At 31.3% G+C, this 25,857-nt stretch overlaps 2 protein-coding genes across 11 annotated transcripts; both read left to right on the plus strand.

The window, feature by feature from the left end:
• The first annotated feature begins 322 nt into the window (after positions 1 to 322).
• Positions 323 to 20,291, plus strand: LOC127067975 (solute carrier family 2, facilitated glucose transporter member 1-like). Of its 10 annotated transcripts, XM_051003472.1 has the most exons (10): positions 323 to 1,017; positions 2,045 to 2,069; positions 2,130 to 2,233; positions 8,623 to 8,653; positions 8,735 to 8,797; positions 8,934 to 8,957; positions 16,677 to 16,775; positions 17,032 to 17,596; positions 17,683 to 18,083; positions 18,182 to 20,291. In XM_051003472.1, exons 3-10 carry the CDS (start codon positions 2,184 to 2,186, stop codon positions 18,527 to 18,529), a joined length of 1,581 nt encoding a protein of 526 aa, XP_050859429.1. In that variant the 5' UTR covers positions 323 to 1,017; positions 2,045 to 2,069; positions 2,130 to 2,183; the 3' UTR covers positions 18,530 to 20,291. The 10 variants fall into 10 exon arrangements, with proteins under 10 accessions (XP_050859429.1, XP_050859430.1, XP_050859425.1 ...); XM_051003470.1 differs by lacking the exon at positions 323 to 1,017 and having other exon boundaries at positions 2,051 to 2,233; XM_051003474.1 differs by lacking the exons at positions 323 to 1,017; positions 2,045 to 2,069; positions 2,130 to 2,233 and adding an exon at positions 4,279 to 4,591.
• A 153-nt stretch (positions 20,292 to 20,444) lies between these two features.
• On the plus strand, positions 20,445 to 25,845 carry LOC127067972 (ras guanine nucleotide exchange factor G-like). The gene is made up of 4 exons (XM_051003462.1): positions 20,445 to 22,402; positions 23,158 to 23,903; positions 24,001 to 24,219; positions 24,290 to 25,845. The coding sequence occupies exons 1-4, from the start codon at positions 21,221 to 21,223 to the stop codon at positions 24,378 to 24,380; spliced, it is 2,238 nt and encodes a 745-aa protein (XP_050859419.1). The 5' UTR covers positions 20,445 to 21,220; the 3' UTR covers positions 24,381 to 25,845.
• Positions 25,846 to 25,857: the final 12 nt, after the last annotated feature.

Consider the following 25,857-nt stretch of genomic DNA (forward strand, 5'->3'; position numbering starts at 1 on the left):
TTATTATTCAAAATCGATATGTCCATGAGATATCGGCGCGTGAATATTTGAAAAAATATTAAAGATATCGTTGCCCCTTGTCCTTCTTCTTTTTTTATTTTTTATCTTTAATAGGTGTTTGGTCCTTGCAATTCTTCCATGTATTGCTCCTCTCCACGTCAAGGAGTTGGGTGGATCGTATTCAAGGGTTAAGTGAAATCAATTGTGCGGTCTTTGTAAAGAATCAATTGATGTGCGTATTAAGAAGGAAGACGAAGAGAAAAAGGGGAGGGAACCAATAAGAGTAAGAGAAGCTTGTTGTATGTAGCCTTTCTTAGTTATAACAAAACGGAGGCTCGTCCGACAACGTACGCGTTAAAATTAAATCTAGCCAAAGAAAGAGAAAGAGAGAGAAAGAGAGTGAGAGAAAGAAAGAGAGAGAGAGGAGGCCAACGGCTACGTTCTCGCAGACGACGACGAAAACGACGAAAACGAAGACGAAGACGAAGACGACGACGAAGACGACGAAGACGACGACGACGAAGACGACGAAGACGACGAAGACGACGACGATACAACGACGACAATAACGACGACAACGACGACGACGAAGACGACGACGAAGAAGACGACAACGACGGACGTCGCGACGAGACGAGACGAAACGCACGTCCTTTAGTTCAGTCTTAAGAGTATATCCCGGTTGCACGGGTGCTCTAATTAGATATATTTCTTTTAGTTCCGCTTCTATCTTTTCAAGATTTCGAGATTCATCCATTTTTTTTCTTTTTTTTTTTTTCTTTTTAACTCCACAGTTCTTTCAATTTTTTTTTCCTATACAAAAGTAATTTCGCAAAAACGTATATACGTTATAATATAAACTTCGAGTGAGGTAATTAACGCGTTACGAATCTCCTTGTGTGTTACTGTCGACGAAGAGGTATCGCGGTTTCGTTGTTATAAAACATCGTCTTCGTTTTAAAGAAGAAATACAAAACCTCCCTGTACGTGAGAGGACTTTCGACCGATAGATATCAGGTAACTCGTTGCCTATACATATGTAAATTATCATTTACTTCGAACGTTCAAATGAGACATTTCATACGATATTCCGCGATTTTATTTACATATAGTTATGTGATAGTAGTTATTGTAAAATGAGAATATTCTAATATCGTGATGATTTTCTTTTTTTTTATCTTCTTTCTCTCTTTTTCTTCTTTTTTTTCTTAATTCCTTTTAATTTGTAGGAAGACACTTATGTGCAATGTAGCAATTATTACGTGATATACGATGACTATTGGAGATCGATTAACCTTGATAATATGTGACGTAGTTTCTTAATTAATTCGTATGTTGCGTTCGTATTTCTTTTGATTTGATTATAACTATGATCGATCTATATGACGATAACCTCTGCCAATATAATTATTCGATACTTCGTTATACTTTGTAGTCAATGATACCGGATGAATCATAGACAAAATTTGTTCAATTTTATCGTTCGTGTTATGCATTCGTTTGAATTAGATCTGTTAATCGATACGTATAAATTCTGCGATATTAACCTGATTTAGTAAAAAAGATAGACATTTAAAGAAAGATCGTTTAATCTCGTTAAAACTCTATCATAAATGTTTGGAATATTATTTATCATTATTGAATGATCGTAGGACAAAGAGTACATAAAAATCGAGGATGCCATCGGGTTACTAGCCTTGATCACTAGCCAAATACTTAGCAGGGAAAGCGTACTGTTGTCACGCTAGCGTGCTAATTTTATGTTTGCCATCTACGACGCAGTAAAATGAAAGTTATCAAATATAAATCGATTAATTTATTTTTTCTCTCGTTCGTTGTATTAATTAATAAGATGTTAATTTATATTTACATAATATACGGGATGTCGTCATTATAATATAACAAAAAATAAGAATCAATTTGTTGTATCACGTCAATGGTGCGAAATTTAAATTTATAATCTCTATGTTAATATATGTTAATTCACTCTTAGATTAATACTAATAGTATGATATTGTCACGAAGATCGTTTATTTTTATTAAGATGGATCGAGACGACGAAGATTTTGGTGAGGGATACATTGCGGAATCGCATCCACTTAGACCAACTCATCTCTCGGTACCTTTAGGTGGCAGAGGTGATTCCAGAGCACCCAGTATCAGTAGCAGTGTCAGTGATTTGGATGCTCCAATTTATACCAGAGATACTACTGTACCGATTTCTGCTAAAGGGGTAAGTTATTACATATATGTTTATATTCTTTTCATTTAAAAGTCTAATTCGAAATTATCAAGTTGTCATCACACATAACCTATAATTATTTTAATTATATCTATATAAATGGTACTTCATATATTTGATTATATAGAATTGGATCTTAATATAGAATTATTAAGAAAATCTATGTATGAGATCAGTGTTAAAGATCAAAGTAATTCATAAAAAAAAAATGTTAGAAAATCGTATTCGCTTGCTAACGAATAAGAAATTTATTGATATCCTTTTAGATCAGAGAACTTTCCGATGTATCTGCATATCGATGCATCGCGAAGTTCTGTATATCGATGGAAAACGTACACGTTAGCAAGAAAATACTCTATTTATAGCGAAGTTTCGAAATGACGCGGTTATTCAAAGCCACACGCGAAAAGACACACAAGCGACATATTCTCGACAAGTACATCACGTCGAAAAAGTACATTTACTATATTTTTTATAATATAGTAAGTCATATGGGTTGTAAGATGCCTTAGTTTTTTTTTTATATATACTAAATATGTTACACGCGATCACATAATTTCGAACAACTTAGACGAATTTATTAATTTTCATAATCATTTTTATTTCTTAATATTCTTTTGGTACATTTTTTGTTATCGAGATTATAACGAGATCTATTTGATCACCTTGCAATCATTATGACAACGTCCTTGACTATCGATAATTTTTCAAAGCGATATCTTCGCTTTGTTCGTTCCTTCATTGTCGCGATGATTGTTTTTTATTCGATAGGAGATAGTCGGTAAAGTTCCTTTTGCGTGACGCAACAATGTGCGTAAATACTACTACATACGTATACATATATGTATGATGTGTATATACATGCAGTAAGAGAAATTGATTGTGAAAGATAAATTGTGACGTAAAACAGAGAGACTGGATGTACTGAATTTTCATTGATCCATTATTTATAATTAGATTTATACAGCATACATTTAGAATTCCATAAATCTTTACATTATAATATCTTGTATTTCAAAATTTATTTATGTTTTTTTATTTTTATCTATCATTATTTTAGTGTTATAAAGTATTTTATCTTCCTATAAAACAAAATACCATCTAATAGAAATGGTTTTATTAGTAGATATGTCATATGTATACAAAAATAAGTTAACGAACTAAACTTGACAAACAATATCAACTGATAATTTTAGTATTGATTCACAATATTTACATGATTTATTTATATTTCTTTTTTTTTTACTTTAAATTAGTTCGTTGTCCTATTATCAGACTCATGTTTAGATATGTCGTATCATTCCACATATATATACATACATTTACTTCTATTAGATATGAATATCGATATTCATACATATTATATACACATATACATACAAATAGACATGCGTATATATACATATCTGAATCGAATTAAGTAGAATTTTAACCATTCGATTAATATATTTGTAGTCTTCATCGTATAATTAAACGACAATACAATAGAGATACCTACAATTATCGATCGTATTTATTACATTTAGTTCAATATAATTTAAAAATGATAGAAAAAGCATATAAAGATAAATAATTTTTTAGGTTATATATATATTATTAATAGATGAGAGTTATGTTATATACATATATTATTAATAGATTGGGAATACGTTTTCGATCGTTTTTCACTATACGTATTCATGCGTGTGTGGTATATATATACATATACATACATACACATATGCAGAAAATTATTGAACGGATCGGTGTTCAGTGGTTGTCATTTAGTATTCTATTCTGTATAAAGAATTTGAAAATACTATCAATATACTTAATTACATAAATAACGTTTGAATATATTCCAACTAATTATATGTTTTTATCTTATATTACATTCTTTACATATGATAAATCTATTATAATATTTGGATCGGGATCATATAAAAATAGGTTACGGGATGGCAGACAGAGTACACCCATACGAGATGCTCTCTGATTGGTCGATACGGTGGGTGTGCGCAGAGGCACGTCTACCTGCTGTGAGTCTGTATATTCTATGCTTTGCGATAACGTTATCTGTTGTAACGAGTCACAATAATTACGACATTAGGAATATTACGATGTATGTTTTTTTCCGACTCTTATTACGTCAAGACAATGAATCATTATAACGAAGTTGTTAACCAAAGTGTTTACGGGAAGTATGGTTTAGATCTGTGATTGGTCGATTCGGTGGGTGTGTTTAATAAGGTTCAGTCATCTCAAAACTGAAAGTATTTCTCGTTACCATGTTTTCTTGCATCGTGTGTTTGTGATATGTGATTTTGATATATATATATATAGTACGAGAATAATTTTCTGAAATTTAAAGTAAGCCATTTATATATGTATACATATATATGTGTATATACATGTGTGTGTATATATATATATATATATATTGTTATACTTAACCTTCATTTAATAGACACGTAATATTCATGTAAAGTACAAATGAATACTTATCGATAAAAATGACCGAATGCGTATTTGTGATTAGTCAAGATCGTCTATGGTTTCTATGTCCATTCGCCTTGTATTTGTAGGGTACTGACGTCATTTCATAAGAGGGATCGTACAAGAGCTGAAAGCCCAATGGCTATATATGTATAGTTGTATCGTAGCTTGTGAGAGTCGGCCACGTGGTTTTTTTACATTCCAAATATATTTTCACGTGTAGGAAGACATTTCGGGAATTCAAACTCACATACATCTGAATGACTCCGAAACTTTTCCAAAATGAATGAGGCAACTATTATTTACTATTCTGGTAACGATCCAAGTCGATTTCCTAGAGGTTATTTACACGTTTTGAAAAGGAAGAATATGTTTTTATAAAGGATTCGTCCTATCTCTCATCTTTATTTTAAAATGTTAGGAATGTTTCTCCTTTTCTTTTCTTTTTTTTTTTTTTTGAATATTTTAATTGCAATGAATATTCACGAAAATTTCATTGAAAAATTTTTTTCTTCTTTTTTCTTTTTTTTTGTGAATATACATGATTTTTAAAAGTATAATATTTAAGATTGTAAGATAACTTTTGTCATCAATACATATTCATTATTTCTTGTTGGTTATGCTACTTAACAAAATGCATAAGACTTGTGACGTTTGTTTGTATTTTATTTACCGTGCCAATACATTGTATTTTTAAATACGAGTTAGCGTGACGTTAGTCAAGGAGACGAACCAGGATATTCTCATGTGCGAGTTCTCACGTGGCTTTACAAAATAGCGTGACTATAGTCACGTTCCTCGTTTCCCCTACGTTTTCAAACGAGATGCATTTTCGTCGTAGCTTATAGAGTTCGAAGATTAAAACACTTTAACATCTTTCATTCTAATTCTTATCCGAAGAATTAGAGTATCAAATTAATTGGGAGTGAATTATGATCGCTTGAATATTATTTTTTAATAATCCTAACCTATAAAAGTGATTTTCAACCTTTGAAGATTGAAACAGCTGATTTCAAAAATTTCCAAAAATTATTTCAGAACAAATTAGACATTCTAATAGATTAAACAAAATTTTATAATGATCATTTTTTTTTACCAAGATTTCGAAACCAATTGATATGGATACATCTTCCATATCAAAGATAATTTATAAATTATTATACATTTCTCGTATTATACATATGAGTGAAATTTATACAATATTGATCTAATAGTAAGTAGTTATTGATTAATAGTCAAATAAGAGGCGTAGACTTGATGAAAACAAATGTGTCTCTGTGTGTATCCATGTATTTATTATTATCTAAGATATTATTCATATATTGATTAGTAAAAAACAAAAAAATATCATAAGCAAACGAATCAGAAATAAAGTCAACGAAGTTTGTATGACGCAAACGATAAAGAATTTTCTTCGAGCTAATGAAAGGCACACAATGAACAAATATGTCGTCATAGTGTCATCATAGAATGACTGATGCATTTTTCGATTTCATAAGATTTATATACTTACAAACCATCAGTAAAATATGAAAAAAAAAGAAACGTACGGTTGAAAATACCTAATAGTAGAGATAAGCAGAGGTCAAATTTTCGCGCTTGCGCTGAAGTAAAATTCTACACCTATCCTATATATGTAAGTCGTTGAATATCTTCTGTAAGCGTTGTCCAACTGAGTTATAAGCGTTTCGAAGATCGAACAGATGGTGTGTTCTGAATAGTTCTGAAGAACACTTCGTTTTTTTCTTTTTATCATCGATATATTATAGTATCGTGGGTGAGTAAGAAAAAAAGAGATATGATATATTCAAATCAACAAACGTGTTCCAAAATTCTAACCTATGTGTGTGTGTGTATATATATATATGTGTGTTAGATTTATCTATTGTTCGATACGATTCGGTCGGTATTCTATTCGAAAATAATAGATTATTTATTTAATAACGTGAATAATCAAATAGACTAGGCAGATGAAAAAGTATTTTTTTTCGAACAGTCAATTAATAACTGAATATACAAAAGAGAGATGAATAATTGCTGAATCTATTGTTTTCAGCGTAAGTATATGTATTTTATAAAAGAGAAAACAATGAAAAAAAAAGGAGTTTCTTATTGTGTCAGAGATGTACAGCAGATGATATATACGTATGTATATATGTACACATGCACGTGTCGCGCATACACACGCAGATTTTGACCGATCTATTTCTTCAATGTCGCCAATTAACCTTACTAATTATCACAAAGTTGACTCAGGGTTGCGTGAACGAGGGTAACGTTCGAATAGTCTCTACTATTTGTTCGTTAAACAGTAGAAACTGATTAGAAACGTGTGTAATTTCATGCATGAGTAAACAATGAGAGGAATTCGAAATAATACCTTTGTGATCTTTTATGATAACAATGTATGTTCGATCATCTTGGACATTAGGGTTATCGCTCGCTTTAATCGACGATATAAATAAACTTTGTGTAGTTACATACATGGATAATAAGAAATTCAAATTGATGGAACAATCGTGTTGTAATATGAGTACTCAGGATGCAAAAACTTCAAGGGGTGAAAATATAAAGAAAAAGTGAAAAATGATTAAGATATTTTTTTTTAATTATTATTATTTCTGTATGTTTTTTATTCACGTGCTCTCTGTTCCTCTTTCTTTCTCTCTTTCTCTCTCTCCCTCTCTTCTCTCTATCTTTCTCTTTCTCTTTCTCTTTCTCTTTCTCTTTCTCTTTCTCTTTCTCTTTCTCTTTCTTTCTTTCTTTCTCTGTAATCTTAGTGCCGAAGATCTTTTACGTCAACAGGGTGTGGCAAAACATTCTGATCGATTCTAGAGCGATCGAGGTTATGCGTATAACCGATTGCATAGCAAACAATTAATTTCTACAATTGGTTCTATTGATCTTGCTTCTTTTATCTTGAAAAGTTAATTCGTCGAAAAGTAAAGACCATCGTTTCTTTAGTGGTCGATTACTCGTCGAACATTTACCGTCAACATCGAAAGTAGTCATGAGTTGAGTGTAATTACACAAAATTATTAAAGGATGACCATATCTATGAATATATATTTCTTTGTAGAGTTACATAATGTCTCGTAGTAAGTTCGCTAAAAACTCACCAACGTTCGTTGGCGTAACATGATCCTTCTGAACGGATTATAATCGGATTTGGCTCGAGATCTTTCGAATAATTTCATGTTTCTATGAAATTTTTAATAGAATTCTCATTTAGAGTATAACTGCATTTTATCTAATGTAACATATATACAAATAATTCTATATAATGTATATAATGTTCTGTAAAAATAGATAATGGAATTTCTTAGTTTCCAAATTGCCACCAATTTTCTTTAGTCAAGGTCATTTGAAGGTTATGCAGTAACTCGTCAATTCGTCTTGACGATAATGTTAATTACAACATTGACTTGAACAAAGATATATACACATTTATATATACTTGCAAAAACATAGATAACCTTCTTATCTTGATAACCTTTTGTATTGTCGATGATTTTAAAAATGACAAGTTTCTTTTTAAGTCGCTTTATTTAATCATTCTCGAGAAGATTGCTTATAAAAGTTTGTTCTCTATGTTCAAATAAGATTTGCAGTCTAATCAATTTATCATGAGTCTATTCGAAATAATAGTATATATATTATAGAAAATATATGTTAAAAGTTTAATAATTGCACGAATAATAGCAATAATCTAACAATCGATCCATCTTGCATTAAATAATTTTTAACATATATATCTAACATTTTAGTATATAATGCGTATATATATGTGTGTACATATATACATATATACATATATATATATGTATATATGTATATATGTATATATATATATGATATAAAAATTTTAAATCTTAAGGAAGTTTCTTTTGCTTTTTTCTACAAAGCTGCTTTACAATGGACGTGCCAAAGGAAAAAGTAAGTAAAGTATTTAATATGTACACTAACGTTAGACGATATAATCTTTGGTATTATTTTTAACTAACAATATTGCTCCAGTCAAATGATGATATACAGCTAGAACAAACTACGACTCCCACTACATTGGCTCCTACGGCAAAGGTAACTATATAGATGACGTTACATATATATATATATATATATATTGTTAACATATAAACGTGTAACAAAATTATAACCTGCTATCGCTAATTATCTAATAGTTTCACGATATATTTTCTCTTATTTTTTCACGCAGTCCTCTACTCAGGATAAGGATTTGGTAAGTACTTTGTATTGATGTGTTCGCAATGTTTTATAGTAAAATTGAAATCAAATTAATAATTAATATGATTATTATGATACTGCCGAATTAGTTATTTATCTATGTGGTCAACAATTTTTAATCATAATTAGCAATTAAAATTTATGTAGTCAGTTCATGTTATAAATTGACCTCGTAAAATGTTTTAATAACTCTCTAACTAAATAGAATGACTTTAATATTTTTATTATCATTTATTATCGTTAAAAAATATTAGGTATTGATAATTTACAAAAAAATAAATGAATTTCGTTTCCCAGATTTAAATTTTTATGGAAAATCACTGGTTAAAAATGTGCTATTATATATATATATATATATATATATATATATATATATATATATGTCTAATGCATACAACGTGGTTTTCTTCTTTTTTTTTTCGTAATGAATATTAAATCTAATAGAAACGTTTACCACCTCTCAACCCCATACCGTTAAAAGATAAAACATTAAGAATTTGATAATTCAACATAAGAATTACGAAATGTGGAACGATAAAAGGATAAGAGATATTCTCTGTTTAAATATTATACCGTTATCACATTTTTCTTCACCTCTGTGGGATGAACGAAGAAGAGTGGGAAGGATAGAAGAGGGCGTGGAAGTTAGCTATTGCGTCACGACGGAAAAAAAATTTTTCGGCGGTCAAACTCTTTTTTCTTTTTTTATCTTTTACTGTACGGCACATGGCCTTCATTTGCCGTGAATTTTATTTTAGCACCCATCACGTAACTTTCGTCTGTAAAATCTTTTCAAATTCCAACAGTTTTAGTATCTTTCTTTATACATACCATGAAAATTTATATTGATCAAATGTTTTGTTTGCTTTTTATTTATTTATTTGTATAATAATAATTACTATATACTCAATTATAAATGCAACATATAATGAATAAAATTTTATTTGAATACGAATAATTTAGACACGAATTTTATATTAAATTTTCCGAAATGTATTTTTTTCTTCTTTTTTTTATTTTTTAGAATTTTTTAAATCTTTTCATTTAATTTGTTTACCTGCATTTGTAACAAAATATCTCTGCATTGTGACAAAATAGCCTAGTTCTTTTTTCACTATTAAATAACAACACGTTTCATTTAATTTTGTATGCAACGAAGTGCCTCCATTAATCGCGGAAGTACGTGCTTCTTTACGTTGCATAGTATAATCGATTTTAATTGCATGTTGATCGCGTTGTATATGCCATAAAAAAAAGAAATTGTCACGCAACGACGCGTGAGTATACTTTTACTATTTCGCAAGATATTGTTTCCTTCATAATGTTTTTTCATTCATTTTACGATTAACAGACATTTGAAACAATAGAACAGATTGTGTTCGTAATTTAGGGTTTAGAATTTTCTCGCGAAAATACATAAATAGAACATTTACAAAATTTAAATCTCGAGGCCCTTAAATTATTTTGTTATAATTCAGATAATAAAATCATATGAGACTTATTAAGTTACATGACTATTATTATTGATATCTTAATCTACTCGCGATATATATTTTTATGAAATATTGTTTATCTGGCAAGATTGACTTATTACGTAAGTTAATTTACAAAATATTTTCCATACTCGAAATTAGACTTATATATATCTAAAATTAACAATAAGCAATCATATATACATAGGTACATACAAACGACGTCTTAATTTATCAATGATGATATTAATGAGACATGACCTACCAATAGAATTCGACGGATTATAAAAATTTAGATAACAATTTTATAAATTACTAGAAATAGATAAAACAAAAAAAATTTATTCTTTTCATATTTAATAAATAATTTATATAAAAAATTTATTTCGCGATAATTAACTTCTACAGATTTCTTTTCTTCTTTTTTTTCATCATTTAACTTTCATAGTCTCTAATCTAAAAGAGAGGTATTGTTCAACAGTTTGTTCTATCGGCAAGTTGCGTTCTTAAAGACGAACAAATGGCGACATATAACCGACACTCAGGTTCAATATACGTAATTGTAAAATTGCTCTATGTAACGTGACAAGCTCTTCTGTTTAACTTTCGTATTCCGTTCACGATTGTTCCACTTACAAGGGCGTTCGTTGGATGTAACAACAGTGATGATGGTAGTGTAGTAGGTAGTCACACATATAAAAAAAAGAAAGAAAAGGAAGAAAAAGAACACAGGGGTCTAAAAAGAAAAGGGTCCTATTATACGAATTCTTCTCCTCTGTCTCCCTTTTCTTCTTCACTTCTTTTTCCTCTCTTTTACTTTCAAGGCATTATGTAAAAGAGAGAGGGAGGGAGAAAGAGAGAGAGAGAGAGAGAGAGAGAGTCAGTCAGTCGCTCTAGTTTTTAAGTTGATGTGGTATTTTGTACAGTACGATTTCTAGTCCTCTCATTCGTAGAAATATTCAAATTTTACTTCACAAATCAAATTAATTTCTTTCGATTAAGTTAAGCATTAAAAAAATTTTTTTAGAATAAATATGGAAAAAAATTAATTAAAGTCATATCGATTGCGTACATCAAATATTTCTCTGATTGATTACACGTTCATCGTCGTAACGAAGCATACGAGACTTTTATTTGTTTTATTTGTTTATTTGTATACATTCATATTTTAAACTTATTTTCCTTGACATATAATCATGGGTTTATTAGATACCAAAAGAAAATACCAATTCGACGTTAACCTCGAAAATATTGCTATTTTTTGATTTGTTCGTCTCTAATGTAACAGAAGAAAACCTAACAACTATTACACGACTCTAATTTCATAGAATCAGACACGATCTTTGGTATCGATTTCATCACTTTTTCTATCTACAAACACTGTTTTTATCATATTTCAAGCAAGATAGCTCCAATCTTTCTTAAGATTTACATACACACACGATATTGAAGTTCTTGATAGAAAAAGTAAAATCATAAAGTAACATACGAGTGATATTATTTCACCTTTTTTTTTTTTACTATCATACGATCAGTCTACCAATCAATAAACATTGAACATTATCATATAGATTCGTGATTTTGTTTAAATTATCATTATAAACTAATTCCATTAGCATGGAATAGAAAAATTTCTCTCTAAAATCGTGATATAAAAACGATAAAAAAGTAGAAGAAAAAAGAATAAGAATAAGGAAAAGAAAAAAAATATATGAATATAAACGGTGCCTGAAAGAAGCAGAAGAGAGCGAGATCGAATTTCTTTCGGCTAGATTTCAAATACGAAGAGGTCGCTGTACGCATATGTGCATGCGTGTGAAAGGTTGCGACCGGTGACCGACCGGCCAATTGGATATTCCAGTTCTGAAAGCAGAAGAAGAGTGAGTGAGAGAGAAAGAGTTTGTAGTAGGTGGTGGGGAGGTGAAGAAGGGTTGGAGGGGAGGAATAGAAGGGCGCGTAGGAGGGGAGAATACTACACACGTTTTGAAAATCGCCTTTATTCGTGTAAGCGCGCACGCAGATCGGCAGTTGTACGATGTTGTACGGTAGTGCTGACCGTGACACGAAGTGCTTGAGGTCGTTGGCTTTTTCTTCTCGGTTACTTTCTCTTTCCCTTTCTCTTTTTCTATCTTTCTGTATTCATCTATCTATATTTTTATCTCTCATTCTTTCTTTCTATTCTTCTTTTTGGTTGCTTTAACTTTTCTTTCAAAATATCAAAAAATCTCCATTTCTTCGAGATACGTACAATTTCTTTTCTTTCTCTTTAACGGTTATATTGACACCTTTATATATAACAAAAGAAAAAAAAAAAAGTGAACGTGGTTTTGTCCTAAAATGGCTTTTAATGTGAAGGTAAGAGATAAATATGATTAATTGATACGAGGAATTTTCTTTGATTAAAAAACATTCGTATACATCAATCGATCGGAATGAAAGTTTTATTGATCTACTTTCTTTCTTTAGATATTATCATAAATGTGATCATTATGAGTATAAACAAATACATGTATTACTGATAATAGTTACACATTTAATTAACTGTTAAACGTGACTTTGATGGGGAAAAAAAAAGTAACATTTACAAAATTAATCATAAAGAAGTATTTCAATGGAACTTCCTCGTATACAGTGCTATGTATTCTTCATGTCGTCGTACAAACAGAGATTTATTTTCATGATGATAAAACGATAAACGTAGCTGTGAAAACAGATGAAAATTTATCTTTTACGGATAAGAATTTTGTCGTTTATTTATATTGAAGATTAGCTGCCATTCCGCTTTTCAGAATATTTTTTATTATATATGAAAGAGATCGTTAAAAATAAATAAAAACTATTATTCAATTAAAACTAATCAATGGACATTTTTTTTTATTTCACTTAACATACTTTATAGTTTAGACAATCTTTGCTTACATATCGTCTTTAACGTCGGATTAATTATTATCGGATTATTTACTTAAAGCCTATATTTTGAAATGCAATATTGGAGCCACGATTAGGTGTATCGAATGACTTCACTGTCATTGAAGAATCATTCAAATGTAAAATACATACATGGTTTAAAGGTCTTCACCTCGTAAAGCATAGCTTGAATATTCAAAAGTTAATTTCATACGAATACAAGTAAAAATATATATATATATATATATATATATTGAGATTAACAAATTTAATACATAAGGAATTTGATATGTATACTGTTCGGTACTATTTGTTAAATTAATTAATTATATAGGATCATCTTATAATGAAAAGATTTCTCTCTTAGAAAAAAATATTTATTTCTATTTTCTTTTTTTATCGAAAATATATGTGATAAATGGCATAAAAATGTTGAAATTCTTCAAATTAATTTACTAAAAAGTTATATGATAAATTTCTATCAAATTTGTTCCATTTTTTTTTTTAAACAATATCAAAATATTTATCGCATTCATTTGTATTTTTATCTCTTTTGATTATTTTTTAATTAAAAAGTTATCATTTATCTGTGAAATAAAAGAGATTAGATTTTCATTTCTACTTAAATTCATTCTCTCGTATCCTGTTTGTGAAACTTATGAAAAAATGACATGTAAAATCTGTATCTACATAGCTAATATAGATTCATGCATATAACGTATACATAATATTGTGCTTTCACTGTTTTATATTCTCGTGAACTTTCAACGTTGATAATCAATAACGGAGGACATTGTCCAGACTTTGTAAATTCGTAAAAAATTACAACAACGATCATAACTATACATTCCAATCGTTAAAAAAAAGGAAGAAAAATAATGTAGAAAAACATGCATTGTGTATAAACATGTGTAGCAATAGATAAAAGCAAAATTATTCTCAAAGACGAGAATAAAAAAGAACAAACAATATATATAATATAATCAAACAAACTCGAAATGTTTATATTATTTATCAATATAAAATAATTATTGTCCATTGTTGAAAATATGAACGATCTATTGTCATAAATCTACGATTTCGTCTTTTCTTCGAAAAGGTCAATTTTATTCCTTCGAAATATTCAATTACTCTGTGATTCATGCATGCTCGACGTTCTTTACAGAGATGATATGTAGACAGACAAAGAGAGACGATTAGAATTAATACGATTTTATAAGATATACTCGAATGGGACTATGCTTAGTAAAGAGAGCACGTAAAGAGTTTTCCGCTTGTCTGTAGTATAGACTACTACACGCATGCGCGTGGAACGGCTGTTATTTTTAACTCATCCAGACAGCCATTCCGACTGGAGGCTCGTCCGTTTTACAGCCAATAGAAATTCTTCATGAATTGGCACACCTATCTCAGCGCATCGCTCACACACAACTTTGAGAGTTTCGTGCCGGTTTGTCGTAATATACAAGGTCGCGGTGAAGGTGCATCGAAGGTGCATGCGTACTTTTATACATAGACGTAATATCGCATATTACGTTATGGTATACGTCAATGAATACTATTAAAAAATACATTTCTTTTTTTTCTGTTTAATATGTTTATAAAAATTTAATAAAAATATCGTGCAACGATGTCATTATACAGGAATAGACTATAAGTTCCTAGATGATTTTAAAATTCAATTACACTTTTTCGAAACTTTCTAAGCTTGTAATTAGATTTACAGTTTTATAATCTGCTATGAAACAAAAGTAAGCTTTAAAAGTTTCAAAAAAGAATAATTGATTCTTAAAAACGTCTACGAACTTATTGCTCACCGTATAGTTGCATTCGAGATAAGAAATAAAAATATGAGATATATATATCATTGTTTATAATAAAATTATAGTAAAATTAATATTAACGAATTATAATGATAGTTAAGCTCTGTAATAGTCATTGAAATATTTATTGTTTGAATTTAATGACGTGTTACAAATTTACAAGGTGGATGAATAAATAGCATTGCTTTACTGTTTAGAGTAAATACTCAAAGAAAATTTCTTACCACGTCTTTCCTTATCTCTCGATAAGCTTAAAGCAAAAGTTCTGTATAGGTCAGTCTCAGAGATGCAACCTTTGGTCGATGACAATAAATTAGATCGTATTATTATTATTGAAATTATTAGTTTACTTTCCTCTTCTTTTTGCTTCTATCTTCCAACATTTTATAGGGAAAGAAAAGTCTTCGTGTCTTCGTGTTTTACATCCCTGAAAAAAAAAGAGGAAGAAAACATCCTTTTGATCTTCTATAAATTATCATCGATGTCAATGATACATTTTTCGAGTATTTCTTAGAAAATATATTTACTTTTCTATCTGTAATATAAATGTAAATAATGTTGATTGGAAGAAACGTTATTACTGACTTGTATCATCAGTTGGCGAATACCATTTGAGTATATTCATATAAAATGATATAGATATGTATATGAGAGAAGTAATGCGTATATTAAGTTCGTAACACACGTGAATCCCATTCTCATTGATTAGCTAATCGTTAAATTAGTGCGATGAAATGAAATTAGTATCGTTTAGAGAAAGAATGTCGTAAGGAAATTAATAAACGTCGCTGCTACGCTGTTGCTAGTTTTATTAGCGTATGGGTTCGATCTTCAGTATTTATAATGAACATTTACCTGTGTGTGTGTATTATATATATATGTATATATATATATATATCCACACACAAGTTCATATTATTCAAGGATCATATAAGGCCATTATACACGTGCACTGATGAGAGATCGGTAAATAGAAGTATAATGTTTTAAACCTGTGTTAGTGTTAATTTTTACGTATCATCGTTGTTTGTGTTAGTATGTAGGCCAAGCTGGTATAAGAATGCAGACGGGGGTACCGACCCGTCAGTCTTTGACACATATTTCAATCTAGTGGAGAAGGAAACGCTCTCGTGTGCGCGACGAAAAGTGACGTTGTAACACATTAATAAAGAAAAAGAAGTTGCGCGTGTAAGCATTTAAATATACCGAGCGCTCAGTATTACACAGAAAAAACTATCAGATTACATGAAGATATTAATATTTCATTAATCGCGGAATAGAGGTGTTTTATTTCGAAGCTGAAATTATAACGAAATATTTTGCATTGGATCATTCTATATCAATTAAAATGCGACAGTTTACGAAAACGGTAAGAGTTTTATAATAGGGCTGTAATTTATGCGTGCGTGCGCGCGTGTGTGTGTGTAAAGAAAAATAAAAAAAAAAAATACGCGCGACCATTACATCACTTATATTATCTTCATATTATAATTTGATGTATTATTATTACAGGGTCTCAATATTCGATTAATTTTTGCGATCACAGCTGCTGTACTGGGATCATCGTTTCAACATGGATACAATACTGGTGTGGTTAATGCTCCTCAAGAGGTATAATAAATTTTTAATAATGAACGTATATATAAATATATATATATATGGTTTAATTTTAGAGAATACATTTAACAAGTATAAATAATTAAAATAAAATTTATCGGCTTGATAAACAGAACAGTTTTAATTTTTTAACGAAAGTTCTCTTGTTATTTTGTAGAACCATGAAGTTATGACTATCATATTACAATATCCCATCCAGTATATATAAATCGGATTAAGTGTGTTAATACGATCGTATGATATGTTTCAGCTTATTGAAAACTGGATTAGCGAAGTGAAAATGAATCGGACTGGAATGCCAACGAGTCAATCCGAAGTAACTGTGATATGGTCAATAACAGTATCGATATTTTGCGTTGGTGGTATGATAGGTGGTTCATTGGTGGGTACAATCGCTAATCGGTTTGGTAGAAAAGGAGGTTTGTTGTTGAATAACATACTCGTCCTATTAACTGTCCTACTCGAGGGATTCGCCAGAATGGCGAAATGTTACGAGATGTTAATAATTGGAAGATTATTGATCGGTATCAATTCAGGATTGAACGCAGGATTGTCACCTATGTATTTGTCTGAAATATCACCTGTTAATTTAAGAGGTGCAGTAGGAACGGTTTATCAGCTTGTCATCACAATTTCAATCCTGATAGCACAAATTCTTGGATTAGAAAAAGTAATAGGAACGGAAGATCAGTGGCCTCTTTTGTTTTGTTTAACTGGAGTGCCAGCATTGTTCCAAGTCATTACTCTACCACTCTGTCCTGAAACACCAAAATATTTGTTGATTAACAAAGGAAAAGATATGCAAGCGCAGAGAGGTAAGAATATATTATTATGTCTTTTAGTCTTTCCGAATTTGCTAAATCCCGCCCGCCCGTATATCAATCTGAAATTTATATCGTAGCTTTAACTTGGTTACGTGATACCATCGAAGTTCACGACGAGATGGAAGAGATGCGATCGGAACACGAATCAATGAAACTCATATCGAAGGTTACGCTGAAAGAACTCTTAGTAAATTCCAGTCTTAGGATTCCGCTGATAATAGCTGTCATGGTTATGCTTGCGCAACAATTTTCTGGCATCAATGCCGTTATGTTCTACTCGACGAAGATCTTCAGGACAGCACAACTTAGCCAGTCTGCTGCTCAGAATGCTACGATGGGAGTTGGTGCGATGAATGTTCTCATGACGTTAGTTTCGTTGATTTTGGTTGAAAGAGCGGGAAGGAAAACGTTACTTCTGGTTGGTTTCTCCGGCATGTGCATAGACACGATTTTATTAACTATTTCTCTTGCATTTTCTGTAAGTATTTCACATTTGTTAATATCATTACATCGTCGAAATATATTAATCGTTACCTTATTATCTTTACCTACAAATTTTATTATTTTTCTTTATAGGACACATCCGACGTAGCTGCTTACTTCTCCGTAATATGCGTCATTCTATTTGTAGTATTGTTCGCAACAGGTCCTGGAAGCATTCCTTGGTTTTTGGTGTCTGAATTATTTAATCAGTCGGCACGACCTGTAGCTACTTCTGTAGCCATTGCTGTTAATTGGACAGCTAACTTTGTCGTTAGTATTGGATTTCTTCCTCTCCAAGAAGCACTTGGTGCTTACGTGTTTATAATTTTTGCAGCGTTACAAGGATTCTTTGCCTGTTTCATTTTTAAGAAAGTACCAGAAACTAAAAATAAAACAATAGAGGAAATTACTAGTATGTTTAGGCAAATATCCTATCAGTGAGAGGATAATACATATCTTTAGATAGAGATTCATCAGTGAAAAAATTTAATGTGCCGAACTAACGCAGATGTAGATCCTACGGGAGAACATGCATCTGACAGATTAGTAATATTGTGTTAATTGTTTACATCATTTTCATATTTTCGATTATCATTTCATATTCGATTTTCCATTTCGTATTATTAATCTACAAGTATGTACGATGAACAAACATGACAAAAAAAGATGTTCATTAAAAATTGTACATACAATTTGATACATAACAGTTAACAAAATTATATCATTGTATATCGTCCTATAAAAAATAACTTGTTTTAAACGTACAATTTTACTGACAATATTCATTTTTTACGTGTCATATAAAAGCGCATCAATTAATATATCGTTAGATCGCGCACATTTTTATAAGATACTATTCTTTTGCTTTTAAGATTATAAAATTTTTAATGAAACTTTAATTTAGTTCCTATTATTCCTGGGACTGTATCAGTAGAAAACAGATCATCAGATATTGTGTAGAAGACTCGATTAATATAAAATTATAATAGAGTCCTTCCAAATAGTAATCTGTTTTTACAAGAAGATACCCAAATATGCAAATGAATTTTTGTGCCTGCAAAGAATTATAATTCTAGTCATGAGAAGACATTTGTTTAATATTAAATACAAATAGCTAAAGGGGTCTTTCTTCGGGGAAAAACAAACAAACAAACAAGAAAAATCAGTAAATTTCTTATTACAAAACCCTGTCTTTTGTGTATTTTTTATGAGATGAGTTTTCAAGATTGAGATTATCGTTCTAAAAAAGTGGTAGAGTACATTTAATCGCTAGATGTTAAGAAAATTGCTACTGAAAAGATGGAAAGATTTTTTGCCTTTAAAGTAGATTATTGCAGTAGGTGTGATATATTTATATAATCTGAAATATAATACAAAAAAGTATACATATTTTATTATAATAATCTTAAATGTTTTGTCAAATAAAAAGAAAGATTGACAAGAATTGTAAATATGGATGTAGATGTATAGCAAGATTATCATAACTATAAATGGCATAGAATAGAAAATAATTATATTTATGTATGCATGTAGTTTACTAATGGTTAAAAAAATTTATCCACAAGCATAATTATGTTCGTAATCTGTACACAATCGTTATTCTAATGACATTTATACATATTAAATGCATATACCAAGCATATTTCATTGAAAGCTAATCATTTTGGCAATTAAATGTAAGAATAGCATATGAATACATATTTTTTTAGATGTATTTATAAACTCAAATAATACTCAGATATAAAATCATTTATAATATCGATACAACGAAGAATGTTAAGAATTTAAAAGTGTGTGTACATGATTGCAACATGCGTTAAAACAAAGAAAATATGTAAATTACAATATATCTGATTTTAATTTATGAATTCTGCACAAAGGTATTTTTATTATTATAACTCTCACTGATATATCTCTTGGAAAATATATTACAGAACAAAATTTCTTCATTCATACTTACAATTTAAACATGCATATTTGCATTTAATGGAACTCCTATTGTAGATACAATATTATGTTTAATTTATACAATAGTCGGCGTATCTTGTGGACTACTATGTAAAATAAAATAAATGTTGGAACATCTTACAATCGTAATGCAAGTCAGTGAGAAATTTAATTTATGTATATAAAGTATTCTAAAAAGTTTATGATCGTGATACATTATTTCAAACGAAATAAATTTCTTAATATAACGCATAAATTATTTATTCTACACTTGCTTTCCCTCATATTTCCTCTCTATTTTCTTTGTTCCGTAAAATATTAATAAACTTTTACGTAAAAAAATGTTACTATTGCATCGAAACAAAGGTATAGAAAATATTGACAATGCTTTCTTTTTTTATATTTTGTTTAAAGATGGTTTAAATAAGAAATTTAAACGAGACACAATTATTTTCTTCACAAATATTTTCTCGCATATCAAGATTCAAATAATAAAGGAATAAACTAATAAAGAAATTCAGTACTCTTGCTTCAGCGCTGTTATATAAGTTGCAAAAAGCGTTACTTTAACAAAAGTTTTCTAATTTGTTAAGACAAATTTACCGCTCGTTGCAAATCATTGAATTCGACCAATCACGTTAAAGTGCTCATGCGCACGCATCCAATTTGCTTCATGTTGACATGTCGTAAAACAGTGATGGCGGGAAATCTATTTGAGAATAATTGAGTGAATCACCGTCAGATGGCAGGAGGGATTGCATGAAAGCGACCGCGAAAATGCGGTGTGCGGCTTCTCTTAGTCCGTCAGAGTAAACACAAAGGGAAACGAAACGGAGCGGCGCACCTCGTGCGCCGCCACACTCGCGACTCGTTCGCGGTGGACGAGTTGTATATCTGTTTCTTCCTTTCTCTTTCTTTTTTGCTTCATACAAAGATAGATGGAGAAAAAAAGATAAGGTTCTTTTTTCTGATACATTGTATGGTGAACTCGCGCGTGTTGATAAACGTTAGAAAGAAAGAGAGAGAAAGAAAAAGGAAGAGAGAAGGGAAAGGGAGGTGAAGGTGTATAACGTGGCACGCGTTCGATGGTGTCGGTGATCGACGAAATAGCTTAATGTGTGCGGGGTGGACGCGTGGTACGCTCGAGGCGTCCACAAATGATTACTGGAACCGAGCAGAAGGAAAATGTCAAACGCATTGCCGTCGCGAGGACTCGTGAACGGTGAGAATAACGAGCTCGGTGCTGTCGCTGCCGCTACCACTGCTGCTCCCAGTGTCTTTCCTGGTCGTAGTGGTGGTGGTGATGCCGCTGATATTGTTTTCAATGGTTGTGGCAGTGGTGGTGGTAATGGTGGTGGTGGTGGTGGAGCTGGAGGAGGTAATGGTAGGAGTAGTGGAGAAAGAGAAGAAGAAAGAGGTAGTGGAGGATACGTCGTTACCGTTTCTACCGACGAGGGCGTCGTCGGCGTCGTGGATTTACACGACGCGAATTTGGATCCACGAGTGACGCCGGTAAATTTTCCTGAAATACGTTCATCGCGGGACGCGTCGACACCGGCTCGCGATTGCTACGCCGATGGCAACGCTAATGCCGCTCCCGAATACCGCGAAGTGTGTTCTCTAACGAACGTCTCGACGTCGTTGGGGCTTGACGGTGGTATCACGACGAACACTGCTACTGCTACTACTTCTACTACTACTACTACTACTACTACTACCACTACTACTACAATTACTACTACTACTACTACTGCTGCTCCTGCTACTGCTACTGCTATTGCTGCTATTACTACCAACATCATCGCTACTGCTACTATTACTATCGAAACGAGTACAATAGCAACGACGAAGACGACGACGACGACGACGACAACGACGGCGCTGAGGGTCGCGACGTACGACAACGACAACATGGTCGCGGCGATGAACGAGCACTTGTCCACCTCGTCGGCGACGAGCGGTGCACGCACGAGTGTTTCAACAACTACAACGACGACTAGTAACGTCGCCACGAGTAACAACAACAACAACAACAACAACAACAACAACAGTAGCTGTCCGCGGAACGAATTCCAGAGTAACGTAGACGAGGAGAGCAAATCCGTCGCCGGGATACTTAGTTTTCCTTGCGATTTTGATCACATGTACGCCAGCATGACCGACGGCGGGACGCCGGCCGCAGCAACGGCGACCTCCGCTCTCGGTGTAAGCCCGTTAAGGGGTAACGAGCCACGTCAGAACGATCTAACCGAGGTCAAGCACCTTAAAGAATTGCTATTACTTCATTTGGATCTTATTCAGCAACAATCCGAGCAAATCGTTACAAAGGATAAACTTCTTGCTGCTCTTCGACAGGAAAATGAGACGGTACATAGGAATGACATACTGCATTACTTTTATCTTTTTTCTACCTTCATTCTCTTTTATCTCTTTTCATCGCGCTTCCTTTCTTTTTTCCCGCCTTTCTTCTATCTCCCCTCCTTCCTGTTTGGTTGGCATTCTCTCTCTCTCTCTCTCTCTCACACACACACACACACACTCCACACTCTCTTTTCTTCTCCGTTTCTCTGTCTCTCCTCTCCTTTTCGCTTCTTCCTTTCTTCCCCTTCTCTTTTCATTCGTATCAATTCTTACGTCGCCGTTTGACTCCATCTTGTAAAACGTGCTACATGGCGCGCACATGCTTTGAATGTCAGTTCTCTTCTTTCCACTCTATCCCTCCTTCTTCTTTTGTTCTCCATTATCAAACTGCCCGTGAAGGTCAACCGTGGAATTTCTACCACGTGGTGGCGCTACTTTGTCATGTTTTACCGCATGCACACGTACACGGACACGTTGATTTAACTTTACATTGTTATCTTTAATTTCTATCGAATTTTGTCCAGTAAGAATGTCGAGTAATTCGAAGATGAGAGTGGTCATATTCATGCATATTCCAAATAAAGGAAGAAACGTGGCGCATCGCTTAAAAAAGTACATTTAATATTATGTTATTGTTTACACTTTAAACATAATTCATTTTTGAAATTTTCAAAATTTCTTACCAAGATTGTTAATTACTAAAACGAAACTAAAGCTTTAACGCGCGAATGTATTTTAATATTTTTGCATTTTTATTGCAGCTCAAATTGCGTTTGGAACGTATGGACAGACGAGTAAATTTGCAAAAACTAAGGTCCGAAAGTAGTGAAAATTCTATTTTATCTGAACATATAGGTGCATGTTCTCCTCCCAGTTTAAACTCAGTGACTATACCATCAACCAGTGATATTCACAAAAGTATTCAATCTGAATCTAGTAATACGCAATATAATGAAAGTTTTAAAATACGCTTGAATACCAGTGGTGGAATTACTACGGTCAAACAAGAGTGTAATGATAATCAAGGTAAGCATGAGAAACAGGACATTGGCAACGAATCTAGACTAGAGTGGGAAGAAAAGAAAAAACGAAGATCTGATCCAACGCCGTTATCTGGTGGCATTAAAAGAAAAAGAGGAGTTTCTTGTTCATCTACAATTAGTAATGACACAACTTCGACGATACAGGACAAACAATTAAGTCATGAAAGTAGTCGAAAAACGGATAGAAAAGGAAAATCTCTTGTAAGAAAGGAATCGTTTTTAACGACAGAAGAACATTATTATACAGCAGTCGGTGATCCAAATTATACATTAAGTTTGAAAGAATCATCTCCACCAGATATAAATACTACGTTAGAAGTTCCCAATTGGAGAGTTAAGGTATATACTAGCTGTTATACGATGGAAGGAACAGAGAATCTTGATGATGAAATTTTCAATAAAAGGCACTTGAAGCTAGAGAACGACGAAAGGAGAAGAAAAAGATGGGATGTACAAAGGATAAGGTATTTACTTTCTCTTTGTAAATTTTGTAATTTGATTTCTATGAAACTTCATGTAATATGCATATGATTAAATTTGATATGTAATATTTTTTGTTAGAGAGCAAAGGCACATAGAAAAATTAAAACAAAGGCAAGAACGACAAAATCATCAAGCTACTTGTTATAACACAAATCATACTGGTCCATGTCCATCGACAATGGAAGAGGAGGCTGTGACATCTTTGTGGCCTGATGTAGAACAGATACAAAGTCTTCAAGTGGATCATCAGTTGCCAGTTACTGCATTCGGCGCTCCTATACCTAGTTTTACTCCAAGGTAATGAAAGTAGTGAATTGAAACTAAAATATTTGTAAATCATAAATATTATATACATTTTTTATTTTAGTGAATTTTCCTTACCTTGGACTCACATGGTTCTAACAAAAAGTCGATGTCCTAAAAGATCTACAGGAAGAAGAAAAACATCTAGGAGATAAACCTTATTTTGGCAAAATTTTTTTTTATGCATCAATTTTAAACTCATATTAGTAATATTGACTCCCCACCACATTTTTTTACGTGTTATATTTTGCTATATAGAATGGAGGCACCAAAGACGTTTTTATTATACTTTTTGTTCTTTTTTTATTTTATTTTATTTTTTTTTTTTTTTTTAAATATACGATATACCGGATTTTAGATCATAGAACTTTTTATATCCTTGGCGATTCGGTGTTAACCGTGATAATTTCTATATATTTTGATTGTTAAATTTTGTTATAATTGGTGCCGGTTGTTTTATTGTGCTAATCTACTGTTAAGTTTGATGAAACGTTAATTGTCGGTAATGTTTATTTCGCATACCTGAAACTTGTCTAAAATTGTACAAAGTAATTAATGTACTATTTAAAATTACATTTATTTTTTGCCACTGATTGTATAAAGATTAGAGTAAAAAATGTACTAAGCGATATAATGTTAAGTAGTATGTTATAAAATGATATTATGTAGAACCATATCACATAATTGTGGATTTTGTGTAGCTCCAATCAATCACAATCTTCTGTTTTTTATCTTGAATTTTTTTTCTTTTCATTATTTCATTAATGACAATTTTCTATAGCTCCTAAATGATATCAACCTGTCTTCTTTTATAGTTATGATAAGGATGAATCACTTTCAGTGATTCATCTGTTACTCTTATATATTATTAAATCAAAATACGCGCATTTGTGTATTTTACTATCACTGTTATAAACAGAAAATATGTGAGATAAAAATAAATATGTATACCATTTTTGTACAAATTATCTGTTCATATTAATATGAATTTAATATCACAAATATCAACTTTATTCGAACAAAGTGTAAATTATAAATCTGTCTTTTTGTTAAATCAGCACATTCATGTTGACTCGTGTACGTAAAATTATTCTGATAATATGAAGAATACTATATTAAAGTTAAGAGAAATATGATTTTAATTATTATTTAATTTTATCTAACGATAAGGAGACAGGATAGATGATTTACCGTCCATAAGAACTGTTAGTTTTCTAAATGAGTGAACATTAAAAAGAACTTGATGTGTATGGTACTAAAAATTTGTAAATATATTCATTCGTCTAATCGAAAATTAGTTTATGTTATTGTAGTATATAAATGTATGACTGAAATTATAAATTATTATTTTTAATATGTGTATAGTAAAGAATTCTCCTCCATACCAGTGGATGCATATTGTATCATGTAATGTAATAGATATTTTTAAGGGAGATATTTCCATTTTAAGTTCAGATCTGCCTTAAATATACTAAAGTGTACATAATATTGAGTATAATTTTAAAATAAACATAAGTTTATTTATTTCATATGAATAATGCTTAATGCATAATTACATTTCATCTCACTGTAAAAAAAATAATTAAGAATGTATTATCAATAAAAATATGATTTACAGAATTTCAGTTTTCA

Source organism: Vespula vulgaris, chromosome 12 (genome assembly GCF_905475345.1).
Source record: "Vespula vulgaris chromosome 12, iyVesVulg1.1, whole genome shotgun sequence".
Classification (NCBI taxonomy): Eukaryota; Metazoa; Arthropoda; class Insecta; order Hymenoptera; family Vespidae; genus Vespula; species Vespula vulgaris.